Source organism: Heptranchias perlo, chromosome 25 (assembly GCF_035084215.1).
Source record: "Heptranchias perlo isolate sHepPer1 chromosome 25, sHepPer1.hap1, whole genome shotgun sequence".
Taxonomy (NCBI): domain Eukaryota; kingdom Metazoa; phylum Chordata; class Chondrichthyes; order Hexanchiformes; family Hexanchidae; genus Heptranchias; species Heptranchias perlo.
In genome coordinates, this window is record NC_090349.1 from 32,131,110 (window position 1) to 32,158,152 (window position 27,043).

The window sequence follows — 27,043 nt, forward strand, 5'->3', positions numbered from 1 at the left end:
CTGGGATCCCATGGGCTTGTACTTTTTTGACCAGTCTGCCATGTGGGACCTTGTCAAAATCCTTGCTAAAATCCATGTAGACCCTCATCGACTCTCCTGTTACCGCCTCATAAAATTCAATCAAGTTAGTCAGACATGACCTTCCCGTAACAAATCCATGCTGACTGTCCTTGATTAACCAGTGCCTTTCCAAATGACGATTTACGCTGTCCCTCAGAATTGATTCCAATAATTTGCCCAACACCGAGGTTAGACTGACTGGCCTATAATTACTCGGTCTATCCCTTTCTCCCTTTTTAAACAACAGTACAACGTTAGCAGTTCTCCAATCCTCCAGCACCACGCCTGTAGCCAGGGAGGATTAGAAAATGATGGTCAGAGCCTCCGCTATTTCCTCCCTTGCTTCTCTTAACAGCCTGGGATACATTTCATCTGTGCCTGGCAATTTATCTACGTTCAAAGATGCTAAACCCCTTAATATTTCCTCTCTCTCTATGTTTATCCCATCCAATATTTCACACTACTCCTCAACTATAAGCTCTGCATCGTCCCCCTCTTCTGTGAAGACAGATGCAAAGTATTCATTAAGAACCATACCCACATCTTCCACCTCCTCACATGGGTTACCTTTTTGGTTTCTAATAGGCCCTACTCTTTCCTTAGTTATTCTCTTGCTCTTTATGTATTTATAAATCGAGGTTTTCTTTGATTTTACTTGCCAGTATTTTTTCATGCCCTCTCTTTCCTTTCCTAATTTCCTTTTTAATTTCACCCCTGTACTTTCTATAGTCTTCAAGGCTTTCTGCAGTATTGAACTCTCGGGATTTGACATAAGCTTCCTTTTTTTGCCTTATCTTACCCTGTATGCTCCTTGTCACCCAGGGGGCTCTAGATTTGGCAGTCCCACCCTGTTTCTTTGTGGGAACATGTTTGTTCTGAACCCTCACTATCTCTCCCTTGAATGCCTCCCACTGCTCTGACACTAATTTACCATCAAGTAGCTGTTTCCAGTCCACTTTTGGTAAATCACTTCTCAGCTTAGTAAAATTGGCCTATCCCCAATTGAGAACTTTTACTCCTGTTATATCTTTGTCCTTGTCCATAACTATGCTAAATCTAACTGAATTATGATCACTACCAGCAAAAAGCTCTCCCATTGATACTCCTTCCACCTGCCCAGCTTCATTCCTTAAATTGTAAACAATTTTACAACACCAAGTTATAGTCCAGCAATTTTATTTTAAATTCACAAGCTTTCGGAGACTTCCTCCTTCCTCAGGTAAATGAGGAAGGAGGAAGTCTCCGAAAGCTTGTGAATTTAAAATAAAATTGCTGGACTATAACTTGGTGTTGTAAAATTGTTTACAATTGTCAACCCCAGTCCATCACCGGCATCTCCACATCATTCCTTAAAGAGGAAGGTCCAAAACTGCACCACCCCCCCTCTTGTTGGGCTTGCTGCATACTGGCTAAAAAAGTTCTCCTGAATGTAATTTAAGAATTCTGCACCCTCTATACCTTTTACATTGATTGTATCCCAGTTAATATTAGGGTAGTTGAAATCCCCGACTATTACGGCCCTATTGTTTTTGCACTTCTCAGAAATTTGCCTACATATTTGTTTATCTATCTCCCTCTGACTGTTTGGGGGTCTATAGTACATTCCCGGCAGTACGATTGCCCCTTTTTTGTTCTTTAGCTCAACCTATACAGCCTCATTTGATGATCCTTCTAACATATTATCCCTGCTCACAGCCGCAATTGTTTCTTTAACCAATATTGCCAACCCCCTCCTTTTTTATCCCCCTCTCTATCTCGTGGAACCTTGCGCTGCCAATGTTGTCCCTCTTTAAGCTATGTTTCAGTAATAGTTGAGATATCATTCTTCCACGGGTTTATATGTGCCCTTAGCTCTTCTGCCTTATTCACTAGACTCCTTGCATTGAAGTATATACCATTAAGTACTGCCAAATTCTTTTGTTGTCTATTTTCTAACCTTTGTTTCCTCTGCCTTCCAAACTCGCTTACTAATTTTTTGTCTTCCATTTCCAGCTCTGCTTCTCTCCCTTCTGAATCTACGCTCAGGTTCCCATCACTGCGAAGCTAGTTTAAACTCTCCCCAATTGCACTAGCAAATCTCCCCGCGAGGATATCGGTCCCGGCCCTGTTGAGATGCAACCCGTCTGGCTTGTACAGGTCCCACCTCACCCAAAACCAGTCCCAGGAATCTAAAGCCCTCCCTATTGCACCACATCTTCAGCCATGCATTTATCTGCTCTATCCGCCTATTTCTATACTCGCTAGAGCGTGGCATCGGTGGAGATTACTGCCTTTGAGGTCCTGCTTATTAATTTCTTTCCTAGCTCTTTAAAATCTGTCTGCAGGATCTCATCCCTCTTTCTACCGATGTCATTGGTACCAATATGGACCACGACCTCTGGCTGTTCACCCTCCCCCTTCAGAATGTTCTGCAGTCGCGCAGTGACATCCTTGATCCGTGCACCAGGGGGGCAACATACCATCCTGCAATCGCGTCTGCGGCTGCATAACACCTGTCGGTTCCCGTAACGATTGAATCCCCTACCACTATTGCTTTCCAGACTTTCCTCCTCCCCCCCCCCCCCGTACAGCTGAGCCACCCATGGTGCTGTGGACTTGGCTCTAGCTGCACTCCCCAGAGGAACCCTCTCCCTCAACAGTATTCAGATGCACTCGGGGGACACCTGAACTACCTGCCTGGTCCTCCTGGTCTGTCTGGTGGTCACCTATTCTCTCTCTGCCTGCACTCTCTTAAGCTGCAAGGTGACCACCTCCTTAAACATGCTATCCATGTAGCTGTCAACCACGCGGATGCAGTGCAGTGACGTCAGCTGCTGCTCAAGCTCCAAAACATGGGAAGCGTCCTGGACTTCCCACATGGCACAGGATGTGCATTCGATGAGACCAAGGTGCCCTGCCATGCAACTCTTTATTCGACTTAACAGAAATACACTTAACGGATCAGATCAAAGCTCTGCAGTCCTGCCACATCCAGTCATGAATGGTGGTGGACAATTAAACAACTAACAGAAGTAGGGTCCGTGAACATCCCCATCCTCAATGATGGCAGAGTCCAGCACATGAGTGCAAAAGACAAGGCTGAAGCGTTTGCAACCATCTTCGGCCAGAAGTGCCGAGTGGATGATCCATCTCGGCCTCCTCCAGATATCCCAACCTCCTCCAGATATCCCAACCATCACAGAAGCCAGTCTTCAGCCAATTCGATTCACTCCACGTGATATCAAGAAACGCTGAGTGCACTATGGGCCCCGACAGCATCCCGGCTGTAGTGCTGAAGGCTTGTGCTCCAGAACTAGCCGTACCTCTAGCCAAGCTGTTCCAGTCCAGCTACAATACTGGCATCTACCCGACAATGTGGAAAATTGCCCAGGTATGTCCTGTCCACAAAAAGCAGGACAAATCCAATCCGGCCAATTACCACTCCATCAGTCTACTCTCAATCATCAGCAAAGTGATGGAAGGTGTCGTTGACAGTGCTATCAAGTGGCACTTACTCACCAATAACCTGCTCACCGATGTTCAGTTTGGGTTCCACATGGAACAATCGGCTCCAGACTTCATTACAGCCTTGGTCCAAACATGGACAAAAGAGCTGAATTCCAGAGGTGAGGTGAGAGTGATGCCTCGACATCAAGGCAACATTTGACCAAGTGTGGCACCAAGAAGCCCTAGTAAAATTGAAGTCAATGGGAAGCAGGGGGAAATCTCTCCAGTCGCTGGAGTCACACCTAGCACAAAGGAAGATGGCAGCGGTTGTTGGAGGCCCATCATCTCAGCCCCAGGACATTGCTGCAGGAGTTCCTCAGGGCAGTGTCCTAGGCCCAACCATCTTCAGCTGCTTCATCAAGGAACTTCCCTCCATCATAAGGTCAGAAGTGGGGATATTTGCTGATGATTGCACAGTGTTCAGTTCCATTCGCAACCTCTCAGATAATTAAATAGTCCATGCCCGCATACAGCAAGACCTGGACAACATCCAGACTTGAGCTGATAAGTGGCAAGTAACATTTGCGCCAGACAAGTGCCAGGCAATGACCATCTCCAACAAGAGAGAGTCTAACCACCTCCCCTTGACATTCAACAGCATTACCATCGCCGAATCCCCCACCATCAACATCCTGGGGGTCACCATTGACCAGAAACTTAACTGGACCAGCCACATAAATACTGTGGCTACAAGAGCAGGTCAGAGGCTGGGTATTCTGTGGCGAGTGACTCACCTCCTGACTCCCCAAAGCCCTTCCACCATCTACAAGGCACAAGTCAGGAGTGTGATGAAATACTCTCCACTTGCCTGGGTGAGTGCAGCTCCAACAACACTCAAGAAGCTCGACACCATCCAGGACAAAGCAGCCCGCTTGATTGGCACCCCATCCACCACTCTAAACATTCACTCCCTTCACCACTGGCACACCGTGGTTGCAGTGTCAACCATCTACAGGATGCACTGCAGCAACTCGCCAAGGCTTCTTTGACAACACCTCCCAAACCCACGACCTCTACCACCTAGAAGGTCAAGGGCAGCAGGCACATGGGAACAACATCACCTGCACGTTCCCCTCCAAGTCACACACCACCCTGACTTGGAAATATATTGACGTTCCTTCATCGTCACTGGGCCAAAATCCTTGAACTCCCTACCTAACAGTACTATGGGAGAACCTTCACCACACGGACTGCAGCGGTTCAAGGCGGCGGCTCACTACCACCTTCTCAAGGGCAATTAGGGATGGGCAATAAATGCTGGCCTTGCCATTGACGCCCACATCCCATGAACGAATAAAAAAAAAGCCTGCAGAAATAGCTTAGCAGTAACTCACATTTCATGTGACAGCCAGACTACCTTGCAAAGATATTAAAATATATAGGCTTTCCTATTATTAGAAAATGATCAAAACTCCTTATTCATCACAGAGGCCAAGATTTCTCAACCTTTAGAAACCTTCCCAAACTTGGGTAAGAAACATTTTTTGGCAACAACGGAGAGGAGACTGTTTAGCACACATTGATCACATTTTACTTAATGGATGACGTACCTTGCAACTAGAAACCAAGGTTCTTTTCTCCTATATGGGCATGGGTAGAAGGGACCAACAGTGCAGACATACAATCAAAACAGGTATCTTCTTGATTGAGAGAACATTACATCGCCTGCTGACATCATGTTCTATTGATAGACACTCATCTGAATCTGTGACTGTTTTAATAAAATAAATTCCATGAATTACCCACCTCACGATCTTTTAGCTTCATGGCCAGCACTAGCTGGAGACGGTGGTTGTTTAGGGCCTCTCGGTAGTTGCCGCTGGAGAAGAATGCCGATCCCAGATTACCATGGGCTCGGCACTCGCCCGTATGGTCACCTAAGGAAAGGGAAGGAGGAAAGAAAAAAAATCTTAGCTCCATTTTGTTTAATACAAAAGGCCATTTGAAGACCTTCTTTAGATGAATGATTTATCTCGATCAACTTTGCTTTCTCAAACTGCTCGTTTAAACTAGATTATAAGGAAGTAACTACAGAAATTAATAATTTAAAATGTCCTTTTCCCCAATTTTCGATCCTCTTCGCCTGAAGGTGTTGATGCACTCTCCGATACAGTCCCACAGGTGCTAGGTACCTCGCCAAAGTCACTGATCTCATGCATGAGTTTAGACAGCAAGTGTTGATAGGCTATTTGGCCATGGAAGATGTCACAGTTGAGCCAACTCTTGTTCTCGCCTAATATCTACCGACCCGCACATTTTACCATGCGTCACTGCATGGTGATCAGAAGCAAGAACCCTGACTCTCCGTATCTACCCTATCAAATCTGTTTATCATTTTAAACATCGCAATTAGATCACCCCTCAACCTTCCAAACTCAAGGAAATAAAAGCCAAGTTTATGCAACCTCATAATTTAACCCTTTAAGCTTTGGTATCATTCTGGTAAATCAGTGCTGTACCCCCTCGAAGGCCAACGTATCCTTCCTCAAATGCTGTGCCCAAAACTGAACGCAGTATTCCAGGTGGGGTCTAACCAAGGCTCCATACAACTGAAGCATCCCTTCCTCCCCTTTGTATTCTAATCCCCTAGAGATAAAGACCAACATTCCCTTTTGATTACTTTTGGTACCTATGAACTAGCTTTCAGTGATTTTTGAACACGGACACCCAAATCTCTTTTCTCCTCCACAGTTCTTAATCTCTCGCAATTAATAAAATATTCTGATTAGTCTTTCTTGGATTCAAAGTAGATGACCTCACACTTCCTCATATTGAACTCCATCTGCCATAGTTTTGTCCACTCACTTAGTTTGTCTATGCCCTTTTGTTACTTCCTACTCCCATCTACACAACTTACTGTGCCTCGTAACTTAATATCATCTGCAAACTTGGACATTCAACTCTATTCCTTCATTTAAATCACTGATATATATGGTGAAAAGCTGAGGCCCTTGTATAGATTCCTGGGAAACACTACATGTCCCGTCTCGCTGATCTGAGTACATTTTCTTTATCCCTACTTTCTGTCTTCTACTTCTCAACCAATTACCAATTCATATCACAAGGTTACCTCCAATTCTGAGAGATTTTATTTTTGCTAATAATCTTTCATACCTTATCAATTGCCTTCTGGAAGTCCATTTCGACAGCATCCATAGACACTCCCCTATCCACCATGTTAGTGACCTCTTCAAAAAATTTAGCTAGATTAGTCAGGCATAACCGAATCTTCATAAATCCATGCTGATTCTCTTTGATCAGCTCATATTTGTCCAAGTGCTCAGTCACTCTGTCCCTGATGAGAGATTCCAGTAACTTCCCCACAACTGATGTTAAACTGGCCAGTCTGTAGTTTCCTGGTTTCTCCCTCCATCCTTTCTTAAATAACGGAGTGACATTTGTAATTTTCCAATCCAAAGGCACAATTCTCAAATCTCAAGAGCTTTGGAAAATTATGACCAACGCATCTGCAATTTCCTTCCCGATTTCTTTTAATATCCTGGGGTGGAAACCATCAGGTCCTGGAGATTTTTCTATCTTAAATCCCATTACCATTTTTTTAAAAACTTATATTAAATCCATGAAGTTCCTTCCCTTGACTGGTTTTTAGGTTCTCTTGTGCCACTGCTATTTTGTCCTCCTGCTCTACTGTGAAAACAAGTACAAAGTACGCATTTAACAAGTCTGCCATTTCCTTTTTGTGGATTATAGTCTCGTCTGCATCTACCTTTAATGGACCCATTCTTTTTCTCTTAATGTATTTGTAATACATTTTACTGTTTGCTTTGATACCCCTTGCAAGATTTTTTCATATTCCTTTTTTATACCACTCATTACTTTCTTTGTTCCTTTCATACCTCTACCAGTCTGCTAGATCGCCTCTTTTCCTTGCATTTGTATAAGCCTTTTCTTTTAGCTTCAGATCCTCTCTTACTTAATTTATTGACCATGTTTGCTTAATTACACAAGTGAGGCTTGGAATCGAGCCCGAGTATTTCTGATCTGTGTTGCTAAGTGTTACGCTGGGCTATGCCTTCACCCACCAAGCCAATGAAGGAGCAGAAATTAATAATTTTGCTAAATTTACGTTGCTGCCCTTGTCATTTACCAATTACGTCACTTGGTTGAATACACAACGTAAAGAGTAAGGTGGAGATTCAAACTATGAGATCATTACTGTAACATCCTATTGAGAAGGCAGACAATATTAAGCCAGGAAATAAAATTTATAAGATTTTTAAATCTTTGAAAATTAGAAATTCAATAGATGATCCTGTATTTGTCAGAGGTAATGCGGTTAGCATTTGAACAGAATGTTAATGTTTGAGGGTCAGCACTATTTATGATAAGTAATTAACCCTGGATTCCTGCAGATCTATTTAATTAGAAGTTTTGTATCATCCATCACACATTTCAAAGGCATCACACCCCAGAAGTGACACACTTCAGAGTTTCACACCTCAAAATGTCATATGTCTACAGGACAGAAATTAATGATTGGCTGAAATAAGTACATATCTGTTAATTTATAAAATGTCTAATTGACTAAATATGAACAAATCAAAAAGCTAAAAGGACCAACAAGAAATCATTTTTTCGAAGCTACCATTCACAAACTAACAAGTATCACAAACCTGACCAAATTGTTCAAATAATTTCTTATTGGAATTTTTAGCTCCCAATTTGCTTCTTCACTTACAACTAGAAATACATTTATAAAAAACAGATATAAAAAATACAAAGCTCTGAAGAACAATCTAAACAAAATGGATCATTTAACATTAAAAATTACGGCAAAAAATTTCACAAGATAATTAACGATGAAGGCTGCCATTCATCCAACCAGAAGCACCTCACAGTCTTTACCCATTGCAGTATCCAATTGTTTCTTAAATGATTCCAGGGTTTTTGCCTTTACTGTTCTATCTGGGAGTCTGTTCATATGTTGAACTTTGTGCAAAGAAGGATCAATACTAAATTTGATTTTTTATAAGTTTGAACCTGTATTTCTTTGTCCTACTCTTGAAATTTAATTTGAAATATTACCTTTTCCATATTCTTAACTATTTAGTATACCTCTAGAAGATCAACTATCAGATGCCTCATTTCCAGGCTGAAAAGCTCATATTTCTCCAGTCTTTCCTCATAACTCAGAACTCCAACACTAAGGATTAGCCTCATGGTCCTTCTCTGCACTGCCTCCAATGCTTGAATGTCTCCCTTGTGTTTCAGTACTCAAGTATTCAAGGTGTGATCTGACGAAAACTGTACAGTTTGATCACGATGTCTTCTGACTTATATTCAACTGCTTTAGCTATGTAGCTCAACATTTTATTGGCTTTGTTGATTGCTGCTCTGCATTGGGATGGACATGTTTAGAGTCAAGTCTACATAAGAACATAAGAAATAGGAGCAGCAGTAGACTCTACGGCTCCACCATTCAGTAAGATCATGGCTGATCTTCAACTTCAACTCCACTTTCCTGCCTGATCCCCATGACCCTTGATTCCCCTAGAGTCCAAAAATTTATCTATCTCAGCCTTGAATACTCAACGACTTAGTATCCACAGCCCTCTAGGGTAGAGAATTCCAAAGATTGACAACTCTCTGAGTGAAGAACTGCCTTCTCATCTCAGTCTTAAATGGCCGACCCCGTATCCTGCAACTATGCCCTCTAGTTCTAGACTCTCCAGCCAAGGGAAACAACCTCTCAGCATCTACCCTGTCAACCCTCCTCAGAATCTTATATGTTTCAATGAGATCACCTCTCATTATTCTAAACTGCAGAGAGTATAGGCCCATTCTACTCAAGCTCTCCTAATAGGACAACCCTCTCATCTCAGGAATTAATCTAGTGAGCCTTCGTTGCACCGCCTCGAAGGCAAGTATATCCTTCCATAAAAAAGGAGACCAAAACTGTACGTAGTACTCCAGGTGAGGTCTCACCAAAGCCCTGTACAATAGTAGTAAGACTTTCTTACTCTTGTACTCCAACCCCCTTGCAATAAAGGCCAACATGCCATTTGCCTTCCTAATTGCTTGCTGTACCTGCATGCTAACTTTTTGTGTTTCTTGTACCAGGACACCCAAGCCTCTCTGGACACCAACATTTAATATTTTTTAAATGATGAGAAACTATTCTGTTTTTCTATTCTTCCTACAAAGTGAATAGCCTCACACTTCCCCACATTATACTCCATCTGCCACCTTTTTGTCCACTCTCTTAACCTGTCTATATCCCTTTGCAGCCTCCTTGCATCCTCCTCACAGGTTATTTTCCCACCTAGCTTTGTATCATCAGCAAATTTGGATACAGTACACTCGGTTCCTTCATCCAAGTCATTAATATAGATTCCAAGTCATTAACATAGATGACTACTAAGACTCAGGTCTCTTTCAGCTTCGTTCTTAACTACTTGAACACCAGAGTATCTGTTCCAATGTGAGGTATGTTGCAGTTATCTGTATTAAATTTCATCTTCCATTGTTCTACCCACATACTTATTTTGTCCAAATCATTCTGTAACTTCCGAGCTGCTTCCTTCAATTCCATTGGACCAGTTTGCTTTGAGTTTGTGTGTCCATTTATAAAAAAATGAGGAGGAAAGACTCCACAAAAAGGGTGAACCAACCGTGGCTAACTAAGGAAGTAAAGGATGGTATCAGGTTAAAAGAAAAAGCATACAACATGGCAAAGATTACTGGCAAGCCTGAAGATTGGGAAAACTATAGGCCCCCTAACAGTAGCTACACTGTAGGGCAAAATATTAATCAGGAAATAAGGGGGGCTTGTAAAAAAGGTAATGCAATAATCATGGGCGATTTTAACTTTCACATAGATTGGACAAATCAAATTGGCAAAAATAGCCCTGAGGAGGAATTCATAGAGCGTATTAGGGACTGTTTCTTAGACCAATACGTCGGGGAACCAACCAGGGAACAGGCCATTTTGGATCTGGTAATGGGTAACGAAACAGGATTAATTAATGATCTCAAAGTAAAGGATCCCTTGGGAAGCAGTGATCATAACATGATGGAATTTCACATCCAGTTTGAGAGCAAGGATCTTGGGTCTGAAACTACTATATTAAACTTAAATAAGGGCAATTATAAAGGAATGAGGGCAGAACTGGCTAAAGTGGACTGGGTAAACAGATGCAGTGGCAAACATTTAAAAAGATATTTTATGACTCGCAACAAAAATATATCCCTGTGAGGAGGAAAGACGCCACAAAAAGGGTGAACCAACCATGGCTAACTAAGGAAGTCAAGGATGGTATCAGGTTAAAAGAAAAAGCATACAACATGGTAAAGATTACTGGTAAGCCCGAATATTGGGAAAACATGAAAAACCAGCAAAGGATGACTAAAAGAATAATAGAGGGAGAAAATAAATTGAGAGTAAACTAGCAAGAAATATAAAAACTGACAGTAAAAGCTTCTACAAGTATATAAAAAGGAAGAGGGTAGCTAAAGTAAACATTGGTCCCTTAGAGGATGAGACTGGGGAAATAATAATGGAAAACAAGGAAATGGCAGAGGAATTGAACAGATATTTTGTATCTGTCTTCACAGTAGAAGACACTAATAATATACCAATAATAGTAGAAAAGCAAGGAGCAAAGGGGAGGGAGGAACGAAAAACAATCACTATCACTAGAGAAAAAGTACTAGGTAAACTAATGGGTCTAAAGGTTGACAAGTCCCCTGGACCTGATGGCTTGCATCCGAGGGTCTTAAAGGAAATGGTTACAGAGATAGTGGATGATGTGGAGATGCCGGTGATGGACTGGGGTTGACAAATGTAAACAATCTTACAACACCAGGTTATAGTCCAACAATTTTATTTGAAAATCACAAGCTTTCGGAGGCTTCCTCCTTCGTCAGAGATAGTGGATGCATTGGTTGTAATCTTCCAGAATTCACTAGATTCTGGAAAGGTCCCAGCGGATTGGAAAACTGCAAATGTAACACCCCTATTCAAGAAGGGAGTGAGGCAGAAAGCAGGTAACTATAGACCAGTTAGCCTAACATCTGTCATTGGGAAAATGCTAGAATCCATTATTAAGGAAGTAGTAGCAGGACATTTGGAGAGTCATAATACAATCAAGGAGAGTCAACATGACTTTATGAAGGGGAAATTGTGTCAGACAAATTTAGTGGAGTTCTTTGAGGAAGTAACGGGCAGGGTGGATAATGGGGAACGAATGAATGCAGTACATTTGGATTTCCGAAAGGCATTCGATAAGGTCCCACATAAAAGATTACTGCACAAGATAAGAGCTCATGGTGTTGGGGGTAATATACTGGCATGGATAGAGGATTGGCTAACTAGCAGAAAACAAAGAGTCGGGATAAAAGGGTCATTTTCAAACTGGCAATCTGTAACTAGTGGGGTGCCGCAGGGCTCAGTGCTGGGGCCTCAACTATTTACAATATATATCAATGACTTGGATGAAGGGACAGAGTGTCTTGTGGCCAAATTTGCTGATGATACAAAGATAGGTGGAAAAGCAAGTTGTGATGAGGACACAAAGTGTCTGCAAAGGGATATTGACAGTTTAAGCGAATGGGCAAATATTTGGCAGATGGAATATAATGTGGGAAAATGTGAAGTCATCCACTTTGGGAGGAAAAATAAAAAAGCAAAATATTATTTGAATGGAGAAATACTACACAATGCTGTGGTACAGAGGGATCTGGATGTCCTCGTACATGAAACACAAAAAATCAACATACAGGTGCAGCAGGTAATCCGGAAGGCAAACTGAATATTGGCCTTTATTTCTAGGGAGATGGAGTATAAAAGCAGGGAAGTCATGCTACAACTGTACAGGGTGCTGGTGAGACCACACCTGGAGTACTACGTACAGTTCTGGTGCCTTTATTTAAGGAAGGACAGACTTGCATTGGAGGCGGTTCAGAGAAGATTCACTAGGTTGATTCCGGGTATGGAAGGGTTGTCTTATGAGGAAAGATTGAACAGGTTGGGTCTATACTCATTGGAGTTTAAAAGAATGAGAGGAGATCTTATTGAAACATACAAGATTCTGAGGGGACTCGATAGGGTAGATGCTGAGAGGATGTTACCCCTCATGGGGGAATCTAAAACTAAGGGGCATAGTCTCAGAATAAGGGGTTGCCCATTTAAGACGGAAATGAGAAGGAATTTCTTCTCCCAGATTGACGTGAATCTTTGGAATTTTTTACCATAAAAAGCTGTGGCGGCTGAGTCATTGAATACATTCAAGGCTGAGTTAGACAAATTTTTGATCAGCAAGGGAGTCAAAGGATTATGGGGAAAGGGCGGGAAAGTGGAGTTGAGCTAAAAATCAGATCGGCCATGATCTCATTGAATGGCGGAGCAGGCTCGAGGGGCCGAAAGGCCTACTCCTGCTTCTATCTCTTATGGTCTTATAGTAAACGGTACTAGTCCCAACATCGAGGCCTGTGACATCACACTCAGAACTTTTGCGGCACCATCCGAACATAACTCCCCTAATGAGTACTCATTGTTTTCTATCCTTCAGCCAGTTTCTTATCCATTCCCAGGGTTAACCTGAATCTCCACAGCTTTGAGTTTTGACTGATAGCCAATTATCTGGAACTTTCTCAAATGCTTTTTAGAAGTTTGGTACAATATGTCGTATGGCTTTCCACAGTTTCACTTGGGTTGGTCAGACAAGATTTTTCCCTTTTGAATTCTTGTTGGCTATTTACTATATTATTGTACAAATAATCATCCTCATTTTTAATCCTGATACTGAATTACATTAATTTACACGGAATGAAAGTAAGACGATTGAATCTGTAGTTGCCTGTGCCTGTTCGATCGCTCTTTTTAAACATGACATCATATAGGCCTGTTTCCAAACTAATGGTTACTTCGTGTCTAGTGACTCCCACTTAATGGCCCTTAGTGCTTCACAAATCCCCTCTCTAGTGTTTGTCAGTATTCTGGGATAAATACCATCTATCCAAGGGGATTTCTTTATTTTGAGCCCTTTTAGCCTGCTTAGGACACGGACATCCATCTCATTTATATCAAAATATTTGATTTTGACTTCCATCTTATTTATATTAAAAATAATTGATTTTACTTTGATTATCTCTGTTTTGGGAAGGCATCTTATCCATTTCTTCCCTTGTGAATATTTAGAGGACCTAGTCTTTCAAAATATTAACTATTATATGCTCATCCTCAGTTTTAATTCTGTTTGCATCTTTTATGAATTTGACCTCTTCTCTGACTGCCATCTTACTGACGTATTACTGTAAGAAAATTTTTACTGTTACACTTAGCCTCTGCTGTTATGCTTTTTTGCTGTGTTTCTCTTTGCCCCTCTGCTCACCCTTTTAATATACGTCTGCATGTTTTTATGTTTATTCCAGTGAACTTCTTTTTTCTCCCCTGTATGCTTTGTGGAGGTGATTTGTTCTCTTTAAATCATTTTTAATTTGTTTGTTAATGCATTTTGGGTCTATTTTTTTTAGTTTGAGTTTGTTGATTTATGGTATGTATTTATCCTGCATGCTCAGCATTATGCATTTAAAGGTATTCCACTTTCCCTCCACTGAAGTGTTGTCAAATTATTTGTTTTATTTGTTCCCTTATTTCATTGAATGTATCCCCCTTTAAAGTCATATCCCAGGCTCTTGGTCGTGGGCACTTCTGACTTCCAGATTGTTAAACTTGATCATTCTGTGATTGCTGTCACCCCAGGGATGCTTCAACTTCCACCTCCTGTACGTTATCTCAACCATTTACAAATACCAGGTTAAGATGAGCACTCAGTCTTGTTGCTTCTCTGACACACTGGGTCATAAAGCTGTATGCACTGCAATTACCATCTCTGATACTAAAACACCTGAGCTGGTTTTCTCAGTTGATAGTTGGTTGATCCCCAAGATGGGCCTGCACTTGTATCTGGAAGCTGAGTTCAAAAAAGCAGCTGGGGAGCTACTAATTTCTATCTGCTATGGAAAGATTGTATGTGAATGTGAGTGATTGTGTGGTTGGGGGGGGAGGGGGAAGATGAGAGATGCATTGTGGGAATTGACATTTTCATTCTGCTGCTGTGTGACTGCAAAGCCCAGGGTGCACCATGATAAGCCAAGTCACATAACAACCCGGTAGAAAAGCACCTGAAAATTCTAGTTCCTGTGGAAAAATTGTGTACGTGAGAGATAAGGACATAGCATGGGAGTTGTATTTTTCATCTTGCTCCAATGGAACTACAATACCTATACTGTGACGAGAAGGTAGAAGTTTTACAAACAACTGTGATATGAGCGGGGAAAAAAAACATCAAAAATAAAAAGATCACTGGACAGTGCTACAGCAGTGACATGTTCAAAAAGAACCCCAAATCTTGTGTGGGAGGTAGAACAAAAAAATAATATAAATAATTGAATAAGAGGTTTGAGAAAGGAAGACAACCAAAAGTCACCTGCAACTTAAGTCTTGCAGAGTAGTAGGTAAATAGTACTACAAATATTATATCTGTGAACCCTATATCTTTCAGGAGCAGAAAGGTATATAAAAATGTTATCTTATCTCAGACATGTGATACATTGCTTCAGTAAATTTGTTGTATTATAGTGATGGGCAAAGTACTAGAGCATTTAGGCTACAGTAGGACCTCAGTAAATATCAAAACCTGTGCTTCAGGTTCTGAACTATCTATGAGCAACATACTTACATTTATTTTTTAAGCATTTATATAGTTTAAATTATCCCATTTACAATTCTCCTGTGTGGAGCTCTCTGTTCATCTATTTCAGAAGGCAATGAGTAGAGCAGACATACTGGGACAATGCAGGTCAAAGAAAATCTCCACGGAATGCAAGAGCTTCCAAACATCATTATTGGGAGTGGTCTGTCTCAAGTCTCACCGTGGTCTACATGTTTTTCCAATCTCTAAGGAGTATTTACATGGCTTTAGCTGCCACTATGGAGATGGAAGGGTGGGATGAAAAGAACATTGCTCTCACTCTGTCTCTGAACAAATAGGTCTTATTGAAACTGATGTTCAAGAACAATTGCACTCCAAAGGGACTCTTTTGGCCTATGTCAACCCAGTGTGCTACCTTCATTGAAATGGGGGAATACAGTGCAGTTATTTACATTGTGCTAGTTTAAGAAGTTATTTTCTCACATCAAAAAAATAGCTGAATAGGACTGATCTGAGGCAAGTAGTTACCACTCATGGGTCTGCTGCCTTCAGTTTCCTTTGGTGATCAGTTAAAACCTCTCTGCTTCTCTCATTTCTTTTTGATAAAGCCTCTGTGAAGCATTTTGGGTCATTTTTCTATGTTACATAGGATTATATAGAATTTACAGCACAGAAACAGGCTATTCGTCCTAACTGGTCTATGCAGGTGTTTATGCTCTTCACAAGCTACCTCCCACTCTACATCATCTAACCCTATCAGCATATCCTTCTATTCCCTTCACCCTCATGTACTTAACTAGCTTATTCTTTACGGAATCTATGCTATTTGCCTCAACTACTCCATGTAGCAGCAAATTCCACATTCTAACCACTCTCTGGGTAAAGAAGTTTCTCCTGAATCTGTGCTCCTTAATTCTTTATTTAATTTATTAGTGACTATCATATGGCCCTTAGTTTTGGACTCCCCCCATAAGTGGAGTACCTAACCAATAGCGCTGAAGGGAAAGGCTAGATTAATAGCTAAATGTTATAACTGTGCATCTCTATGTCTACCGGTCAAACCCCTTCATAATTTTAAAGACCTTAAATGGATCACCTTCAGCCTTCTCTTTTCTAGAGAAAAGCGCCCCAGCCTATTCAGGCTTTCCTGATTGTTACAGAAATGCAATTTGTTGTTGTAAATATCTCAAACCATTTTACATTGCATGCCCAAGCACTTATTGAACCTTCATTTTTCTGGAGCCATAAAATCCATTTGAAATAATGGGGATTCTACTGAGGCCTTTGGGAGTCATGTTATAATCAGCTGGCACTTTGTCAATCAGCAATAATCATTTTCATGGCCCTAAGTGAAGCATTGGAACCACTTTCAAGGCATCAAATTGTTACTAAAAGGAGTAAAAGAAGCAAATAAGAGTTCTGAATAAATCCCAAGTATAATTGACACAATCCCAGTGAAACATGGTGTGTTTTCAGTGAAATCTCTTTTTCCTGTTTTATAGTACTATTACCAGGAGTACTTTCATCACTTTTCAATTTAATTATTTTAATTTCATTCAACCTCACAGATTTCAATGAATCCATGTTTAGTCTGCATTTGCTTAACTTTCTGCGCTCACTTAAACCACTCCAACAAGGACTCTGTGACTGCCAAAGCTCATTTCATTTTATTTAAATGCCTTTATTAACCTAACACACACAGAATAATGGATCATCAGAAGTGAGTTACAGATCAGAATCTAATCGAGGTAGTTCAGATGGTTTATATATAGAACTGGCTAATTTTCCATGGCATTGCTCACAGGCAGTGGGAAGCACAGTTATAATGTTTAGCTGCTAATCTAGCCTTTCCCTTCAGGTTAGGTATTGGTTAGGTACTCCATGTAAGAACATGGTCTAAATAGGCACACCCTGAGGTCAATTACTGGCTAATTACAGTTAAAACAATTTCCAGATTGAGAGCTGTTTAGTTCTTCCCCTTGGGGAAGAGCCAGATTATCTCAATGTCAGAAAAACCAACAGGAAACAACAGGCTTTATTTCTCTGTATTTTTTTTTAAAAGAATACTCAGCTGTGATGTGTTGGTATTTTATACAAAGTGTGATGCCTGAAGTCTGATGGGCACATCTCAAAAAACACCCATATATAAATCTATAGGCCAGGATCTTCTGCTTCTGCACTCATCATCCACCCATTCTTTTTGGTGGAAGGAAAAGCACATCTGGCAAGTGCTGAAGTGGATAATCCTAGCCATAATGTTTATATATTACCTCTGAAAGGATCTGGAAAATAGCTTCTGAGAAGTGTACCCCTAGACAGTGCAGTAAATGTTTTTTTGATTGGTTCTTGAAAAATGTCAGAGAACCAGGAATTTTCTGTAACCAACACACACTAGTTACAAGACTATATTTTTTATATATATACATATTTGATCTCTCATATCATTGCTTACTTAAAATAAATTGAATATGTAAATAGTACTTTCCTCAACCACTGTAGATAGAGAAATAAAGGAGTTTGTTCCCCTCAGATAGCACAATTCCATAAATAAATTTCTGCACGTGCTAACAAACAACCCTTGAATATAATTCATCAAATCATTTTTCTTTAATGTGTTGATGATTTGATACAGAAAATAATTCACAGTTACTATCACTGTCCTAATAATGGCTTCCTGGCTTTTAGTGCTGTCATTTCTCAGTCTTTTTCCATCGCTTGAGGGGGAGGAGGTCAGGCCTATAAACAGAATATTCTGACATGCTCTCTGGATGGCCAATTTTGTAAGTCATAAAAAAAAATCCTGGTCTGTTATGTGTCCCCCTCGCCAGCTCCAAAATTTGGTGCTGTTCATTAGACTCAAAAGGGAGGTAACTCAAATTATATTCTGGGAATTGCAGTACATTGATTGCTTGCACAGAGGGCCATTCTGAGAGTTGTAGTTGGCTATTTGGTTGAGTTTCTTCATTTAAATGACAGATTGACAGCTCAGGGAAGCACCAGGAATTCTCACCATAGAATTCTGAGAGAAAGAGAGTCAGAGCCCTGATGCAAAATATTGTTATTGCCATTTCAAACCTATAAAAGGCAACTGTATAAATAAGTTTAATCATTTTCTTGTGAATTTTGTAATTTTAAAAAATTTTCAAATCTTATTGTCATTAGTAAGTTCACTGATGGCAATCACATGGATTTTCAAACAAATATTTGAAGTGATTTAATTCTTGTCCCATCTCCTTTCTTTTATTGGCAGATTTTGCTGACTGCTCATGCTTGATTCATTGCTTTCATTATGTCTGTAGTAGTTCCTCACTGGTAGCTCTGGATTTTGACCTGCTTTCCTTATATTTGATTCATATTTTGTTGCTGTTTTATGAATACAAAATTTAGACCAGCCAACTGCATGTGTGACGCAGAAATCTTTTGAGTTACACTGTAATGGGAAAATACGTGATAAACACAAGATTTTTATATAATATAGATATAGATAGATAGTGGATACCTGGCAGTGAATTACAGACTGGAATTGAATTGAGGAATTCAGATGATTTATATTCAGATGTCCTCTGATAACTACCTGTAACAACATTCTAAATGAGTTCTTGAAGATTTCTCTGTTCAGTAATGCGAGCGAAATTGGAAACATGCTCTATAAGTACTGGTTACAATTTCACAAAAAGTACCAAACAGAGAAAATCTTCACAAATGCATCAGCAATATTGCTATAGAGAGCAGCTAGAAGAAATCTTAATAATAAATTCCTTGGAGTGAGTTACAGGCTGGAATCTAATCAAGGGGGTTTATATATAGAATAATGGTATCTAGGAACTCAACATGAATTGTAGCCTTCAACCCACATCCCAGCATTTCACTGCACTGCACTACGTCATTGCATCACACATTTTTTTTCCCTCTGGGGCTCCATTATTTAACACCTCTCTCCAGTCAAGGAATTACCAATATGGCGGCCAGAATTGTAACGTAGGGGGAAGAGGGGCTAAGAACATTGTTTTAGCTGTGGTATTTGAACAACTTCTGTTCTGTGGAATTAAAGGCCACACAAGTGGCATAAAAAGTAAAACAAAAAATTCTGAATAAATGCACTCCACCCCCAAAAAGATAATTAATAGTAACATAGTCGGTATCCACATGCAATCTCATAATTATCACTTGGACACAAGTTACTTAATGAGTATTGGCTCACTTGTCTGCAATTCTATGCCAGGGCAGCCATGCAAAATTGGTGTCAGATTTTAACATTTTGGAAAAAGAAACAAATGCTCAATCACTGTGGAGACTGAACTGCAAAGTCAATCAAATGGGATCTGTTCTTGTATCACCTTTTCCAAATTCTAATTAAGAAGGCTGCTGTGCTGTTGCATCCCTGTGTTACATTACAGCTGCTTAGAGACATGACAGGATGCACCTGCTCGAGCAACACACTGCCTCCTATCCCCCCATAAAATTCCCAAACCGAACAAGTATAAGTGGATGAAGTGATCACTAACACTACAATTTCCAATATTTGGTGCTAGTCTGGAGACAATTCAACATCTGCAGGCAAAGCAGTTTTCCATTTAATTTTAATTTGAAATCAATCTTTAACAAAAATCATTTTATATCTTTCTATCTAAATTTAATGAATAATAACCCAAACTTCTTCAGAATGTCTGGATTTATTTTCTGTGGTGCTGTTAAATTAAGTTAGAAGTCTTATAGCATTCAAACTTTTTAGAACCCCTAATCAATTCATAAGTAAGATAATTGCATGGTTTACCTAAAGTCTTGGCTACATCGAAGTCCTGCTGCATATAGCCAATACTCTTCTCTGTATTCCCTAATGCCCAGTAAGCACTGCTTAGGGCAGAGAACACTGACCCACGAAGTTTCAAGCTGCATGTTCCAATTTTCAAGGCAGCCTCCAGAACAACTACAGAGGCACCGTGGTGTCCTGCTGTCAGAAGCTCTTGGCCAATGACAGATACGACCACAAAGGGGCTTTTGTCCAGCTTCATTTTCTGTAGCTTCTGATAGGTCGGTTCCAGGGATTCTATAAGACAAATCATACATTATAATCAATTAATTTTATTGAAACTATGCAAAAACTGATGGCCATTAATTTATATCAGTATGATAATTAGCTGGTACCACTAAACCTTGGTATCCTACCATATAATGAAAGTTACAGATTGGTGCTCACTGCCCGATGGAGTGTTAAAAAAAATGTTGTTTTAAATAAAACCCATGCCGTAAAGCCAGGAGGAGCAGGGGTGGAAGAGATTCAAGCATGGTATTTCAGGAAAGATGAGCACGAATTTGAGTGGCAACAACACGTTCAAGGACTTTGGAGAGAAAGGGGAGGTTGGAGATGGGGTGATAGTTTGTAAGGACAGAGGGATTGAGGGTGCATTTTTGAGGCAGGGTAATGATGCCTGTTTGTAATGAGGGGACAGTACCAGTAGAGAATCATTTATGTCAGCTAGCGTGGGGGCTAGGAAGGAAAACTGGGTGGTCAGCAGTTAAGTGGGAATGTGGTCAAGGGAACAAGAGGTGGGTTTCATGGACAAGTTGAGTTTAGAGAGGTAATCAGGGGAGATAGAAGTGAAACTAGAGAATGACATAGGATCAGAGCTAGAAAAAAGGTTGGAGCCCGGGGTGGGGGGGGGGCGGCTGGATGGCTTGGCGGGCAAGGGGAAGCAGCAGAACAGATTGTCTCAATCTTTGTGACAAAGATGTCTATGAGCTCCTCGAATTTGTTGTAGGAGTTGAGGGTGGAGGGAACAGAGGAGAGAGGTTTAAAGAGACAGTTGGTAGTACAGAAAAGAAGTTGGGAGCTATCTCTGCACTACAGGAAGATCCTGGAGCAATGCACAGTTCTGGCAGAGGAGAGTAAGGCCTGATGAGAAGAAACCATCATTGCTCACAGGCAATAAGTTGTACATAAGGTGAGTCCCTCACTAACACAGCAATAAACTGCACGGATATTGCATTGTTGCATTGTGCATAAGCTCTTCTAGTTTATCAGTCAAATGTTATAAGAAAATTAAACTTTCTCTTTCGGCAAGCATATCAATGGCTCACCAATGCAGATGTATATCCATGGTTTGCCACGAATGTTTGCCCATGGCTCGCCAAATCACTTGTTTATATCCATGATTTGGCAAAGCGGGTGTGGATCCATGATTTGGCAAAGCGGGTGTGGATCCACGATTTGGCAAAGCAGGTGTGTATGCGTAGTTTGCCATGGGTGTGTACATCCATGTTTCACCAAGGCAGATGTATATTCATGGTTCAGCAAGGCAAGTGTATTGTTTCGTTCAAATAAACAAACCTTGCTTCAAATTAAAAATGACAATCACAGGAGCAGGAACAAGAGCTGCAGAGAGTGGAACTGAAATTCAAATTTAAGGTTCTACGTAAGGGTGTGGGGGGGTTGGTGGGTTGGGGGGGTTTACTGCACTAGGATAGCTAAATGCAATCTTGTTATTGTCTCACCGGTGATCTAATAATTACTTGAACAGCATTTTGCGTGACCATACCTCGTAGTGGAGACTTCATGGCAGCTTCCACCATCCCGACCAGCAGCTGCAAGCTTTTGGGATCTTGGGCCAGCCCAGATGCAAATGCAGCCAGCGCATCTGCATGGCGGCCGAGATACTGGAGAGCAACACCCTGTCGGAAGTATGCCTGCAAAGAAGGACAAAGACAATGTAAGTGGCAGTTTTCACCCCTATTTTGTTCCTGAGGCTCTATCTATAAAATTATTCACAGTGAGATTAATGCATCATTTATTTAATAGTTAATAATTAATTATTAATTATGTTTGTCCATGGACTCGTGCATTCCACCGAGGATAATATTTTCAGGGAGCTCACTCCTCTTTTTTCCCCTTAAGCATATTTTATTTTTATTTCCCCAGCCATTTTGTCTGAGTTAGTGAGATTGTCTTTCTTTATCTTGGCCTAAATCACATACTGTGCCTGGACTGTGATGGCACAGGAATTGGTTATAATCCTTTGGATCCTTTGGGTAACAACACAATCAGTTGTATTCACAGAATCATTATCCACTGGACCCTGGGATAGCTCAGCTTCCACATAATACACAAGCAGGCACCATAGCTGATGTACAGCATTTAATTCAATTTATTTTTTAAAAATGAGTAAATTAATTCACAAAATGTTTCTTTCTGCAAGAACACAAACACATATAGTTTAAAAGGGTACATGATTGATACATTTTGAATCACTAAAGACCCAAAAGATATAAGAACATAAAATATTGAATAAGGAAAGGTTATTTGGCTATCAAACCTTTCTCTTTCACAGGCCATTAATAAACTATCCCGACATGGACTCTACCCAAACACTTAACCTCCTGATGGAAACGTCAGCATGAATACTTTCCGAAGCCCAAAGCAACCCTGGCTGGCTACCCATCATAGACATCTTCCCACCTCCATCAGCACTAGAATTGTGGAGTATCTAAGTTGTTACTACAACCATCAATCCTGTTCCTAAACTTATTTTTATCTATCTCTTTTTGAAGGCATGATGTGAAGATGCCGGTGATGGACTGGGGTGGACAAATGTAAGGAGTCATTCAACACCAGGTCATAGTCCAACAGCTTTATTTGAAATCACAAGCTTTCGGAGCTTTCCTCCTTCGTCAGGTAAGTCACCTGACGAAGGGGGAAAGCTCCGAAAGCCTGTGATTTCAAATAAAGCTGTTGGACTATAACCTGGTGTTGTACGACTCCTTTCTTTTTGAAGGAGTATATTGATATGGCATTAATTGCCTTTGCTGGGTGTCCACTGCAAACATCCATTTCTTTTTTGGGGAGACAGTTTCTTCTAAAGGTACATTTTCCACTGTTCATTAATTATAGCCCAAAGTAGAGACAGGTATAGAGTGGGTAATCTCTATTTTTTTCTTGAAAATTAATCAGCAGCGGAAAATACGCTCCCAAATGTCTAGTTTCACTTGCGGCTTGTTAATTTTGAATCTTTGCCCTCAAGTTCTCTGCTTACAATCTAAATAACCTGCTTCCATCTGCATATGTAACTCTCAGCACTTTCAAGACCTGGATCGTATTCTCTTCATCTTTTTTTCCCAGTGAAATCAAGTTCAATTCTGCACATCTGCCCTTATGATTTGGGAGCCATAATTCCAGGAATCATCACTGTCACTTTTCACTAAACCCTCTGCAATACATCATGTCCCTTTGAAGGTAATGATCAAAAACGCACTTAATACTCCAAATTTGCTCCACACAAGGTTAGAGTAACTTGCTTCAACTTGGGCCATGCATTCCTCTCTCTCTATCTTTTTATTTGGGTTAAAATGCCTTTTTTTAAATAGAATTTAAGTGTCAGTTCAGTACGATTTGCCCAGAGGGGGATTTCATAAAACTTAATTTCATTGAAAGGAATGAGAAACCAACCAATCATGACACACCTGTAATAATACTCCTTTCACACTTATTAAGCGGCTAAATGACCACTTTACCGGTATAACTGAGAAAAAGCTGGCTAATCCTGCTGCGCAGCATGTAATATTTAAGCATAATGGCACCACAAAAATGGGGGAAAAAAGCTCTGTTTACCTGCAAGGCACAGCAGTGGCAAGAGTTTCAATTTTGAGAATCTACCTTTCTTTCGAATAACCTGCCTGACTTTTTGAGCCACTTTTATTCTTAGTAAGTACATTCAGCCCAGTGAGAGGTTTCAGATGTTTGGATGGAAGGAAGGATGGATAGATAGATGGATGGAAGGAAGGAAGGAAAGAATGAAAGAAAGAAAGAAAGAAAGACATGCATTTGCATAGCACCTTGTTACATCTCTGAAACATGTGGTCAATGTGTTTCATATGCAATGAGTTACTTTGAAATGCAGTGACTGTTGTTATGTAGGCAAACACGCTAGCCATTTATCACACAGCAACATTCCAAAAATATCAATGAGGCAAATGGCCAGTTAATTTGGTTGAGGGAGGAATGTGGGCATGGACAGCAAAAGAGCTTTTTACGCTTCTTCAAATAGTGCTATAAGTTCCTTAACAGCCACCCAACACACATCTCCTTGGCTGATGTTACAGTGGTCTCCAGTGCCTGACTGGGAGGAACGGCAGCTGTAATAATTGACGGCCGTCATCACCTTCATTGCCAATGACAAGGTCCTGTGGGAGGTGTTAGGTCTTCATGGAGCATCCCACAGAGGTGGCCAATTGCTTCTTTGGTGAAGCACAGTCTGTGCATGCACAGCTCCTCTGACAGCACCTCAGATGACTTTTGTTCCCTGTACATTCTTGGTGGGGGGGGGTTAGAGGGAAGGTGGTGGTAGCGGGATCGGTTCAGTCTCTGGCCATGGAACCTCAAGCGACACCATGGGGTTCCTGAAATTAATTGTCTTCAGACACTAACTGGTCTCTGGATGAGAAAACTGGCAAGAAAAGATTGCTAAAACTGAGAGAATTAGAGAAAGAATGCTCTGAGAACAATTTTCAGATTCCTGTAGTGAGGCTCCATAGCTTTAATGGTCCCTCTCACATCATGTATCTAAAATCTGATGATCTTAACCCAGAACTTTATTTTTTATTTTTTTAAAATTGCACTTTGCTTTCTGAGAGACTTTTTAAAGCTGCGCATGATCAAGCACGAGCATCAACACGCCTGTCAAGTAGAAAGGAAAGCAGATCATTTTTGACGTACTACTTAATATTCAAGCTGAGAGTCATGTGAGGACCATAAAGCACATCAATACCAGGTTACTCACACCATTATTTTTCAGCCTTAAAGGATGCGGCGCAGATAATGGCGTGAATCCAGCAAATTGATGATCGCCCTTGACTGCAATGGTGGGCTGAGCAAGAAGAACAAACTTTTATCAGCTTAGGCGAAGCTATTGGCGGTGCTGCACACATGTCCCGGTAAATTATTGTGCAACGCAAGTAATGGCATAACTCACTCCATTTTTCCAGGAACATTTTACGTATTAATAATGGGGCACACTGTTAATGTGTCATTACTATGGTGCAAGTTTCCAGCAAATTCAGGCCTAAGAAATAGGAAAGGAGGAAATAGAAGGGTCTAATTGTGTGTTCAGGCTGATTTTGTGAGGTCTGATTTTGTGTACTGCAGAAGGAAGGCTAAGCGGAAAATAAATAGAACTTTTTAAAATTATGAAGCGATTTGATAGGGTGAATAGGGAAAGACTATTTCCTCAGATTGGGACATCAGTGATGAGGGATCATCAGTTTACATTCTCAATGAGAGTAAGGAGAAAGATTCGCAGAAATTTCTTTACATGGAGAGTTGTTGGAGCATGGAATGCTTTACTACAGGAGTGGTTGAGGGAGAGACCATTGCATCTTTGAAGGGAAAATTGGATAAATATTTGAAGCAGAGAAAGATGCTGGGCTATGAGCAGAGAGCAAGACAATGGGATTAATTTTGGATTGCTCTAGCAAAAAGCCGGCACAGACACAATGGACCGAATCACCACCTTCTGTGCTGTAAACTTTTATAGTTCTATAGAAGAGAGAGAAGCTGAGAGAGGGGAAACACGGAGAGGAGAGAAAGAGACGCAAGAGAGGAGAGCCCAAGCCAACCAGAAGAGGACAGAAAGCAAATCAGATCAAAAGAAAAACAAACCAAAAAGAGAGCTAAAGTAAACCAGGTAAGAAAAATGAACCAGAAAAGGAAACAGCGCAAACCAGAAAAGGAGAGAAAAAGAGGAACAGAAAACAAGGAGAGCAAGCAAACTAGAAAAGGCGAGCAAAAGAACACACCAGAAAAGGAAAGAGCAAATCAGAAAAAGAGAGTGAAAGCAAAATGTGGAGTGGGAGGGGGGAGAGGGAGAAAGAGAAAAACAGAGAATGAAATGTAAGGGAAGAGTGATAAACAGAAGAGAGGAGAAAGAAAAAGGTGAAAAGGGAAAGAGAACAGAGAGACAGAGGGAAGGAGGAGAAAGAGAACGAAGGGACGGAGACGGTGAAGGAAGGGAAGAAGAGAGAAAAAGTAGGGAAGGAGAGAGAGGGACATAAGGTAAGGCAAAGAGAGTCACACAGCAGGGAAGACGGAATGATAAACATGTATAGAAAAGGGGAGAGATATTGATAGGAAGGAAAGAGAAAGACATAAGGGACAGGAGAGACACCACAGAGATGAAGGAAAGAGAGACACACAAATACAGAAAAGAGAAAGAAAAAAGAGGCTGATGGGAAGGTAAGAAACAGAAGGGAAGAAGCAGAGAGATAAAGAGAAAGACAGAAGGAACAAAGTGGAAAAAGGCATAGAGCAAAAGGAGGTGAGAGAGTTGGAAGAGAAGGAGCATAGAGACAGAGAGAGACAGACAGACAGACAGAAGAGAGAGTACAGAGATACAGCAGGGATTGAGGCGATATACTAGGGAAGGTACAGAGAAAGAGGCACACAGTGAGAAGAGATGGAGTTGAGAGAAGAAGGGAGGCAGGTGAAAAAGTGATAAAGTACAGAAAATGAGAGATATACGGAGGTGAGGAGAAAGACACAGAAGGGAAGGAGAGAAATACAGGGAATAAGGGAACAACCTTATTAATACCTGTATCCTTAGTTACATGGGTGTGAGAGGTTGAGATTTTTTTTTGGTGGAGTTGGTTGTAAAAAGTTTTCAGAATCTTTATTTTTGCATTTATTGTCAAGGTATAATGCGTTGTGTGAACGAGCCACAAGGAAAACACATCCTTAAAAATAAAATATTTTTGCTCCAGAACTTCAGGATTTTGCTTCAACAAAATTAAGCATGTCACCTCTGTCTTTGTTGGTAACAGCTTCATATTGGCTGAAA

At 40.7% G+C, this 27,043-nt stretch overlaps 1 protein-coding gene across 3 annotated transcripts in view; it reads right to left on the reverse strand.

Annotated features, from left to right (window-relative positions):
* ttc28 (tetratricopeptide repeat domain 28) overlaps window positions 1-27,043 on the reverse strand; it is a 626,907-nt gene that overhangs the window by 231,783 nt on the left and 368,081 nt on the right. For all 3 annotated transcript variants that reach the window (XM_068005926.1, XM_068005925.1, XM_068005927.1), the window contains 3 exons: window positions 21,758-21,905; window positions 19,996-20,268; window positions 5,293-5,423 (listed from right to left, as the gene is read on the reverse strand). In XM_068005926.1, coding sequence (XP_067862027.1) covers window positions 5,293-5,423; window positions 19,996-20,268; window positions 21,758-21,905 — 552 coding nt within the window. The remainder of the gene's footprint in view (window positions 1-5,292; window positions 5,424-19,995; window positions 20,269-21,757; window positions 21,906-27,043) is intronic.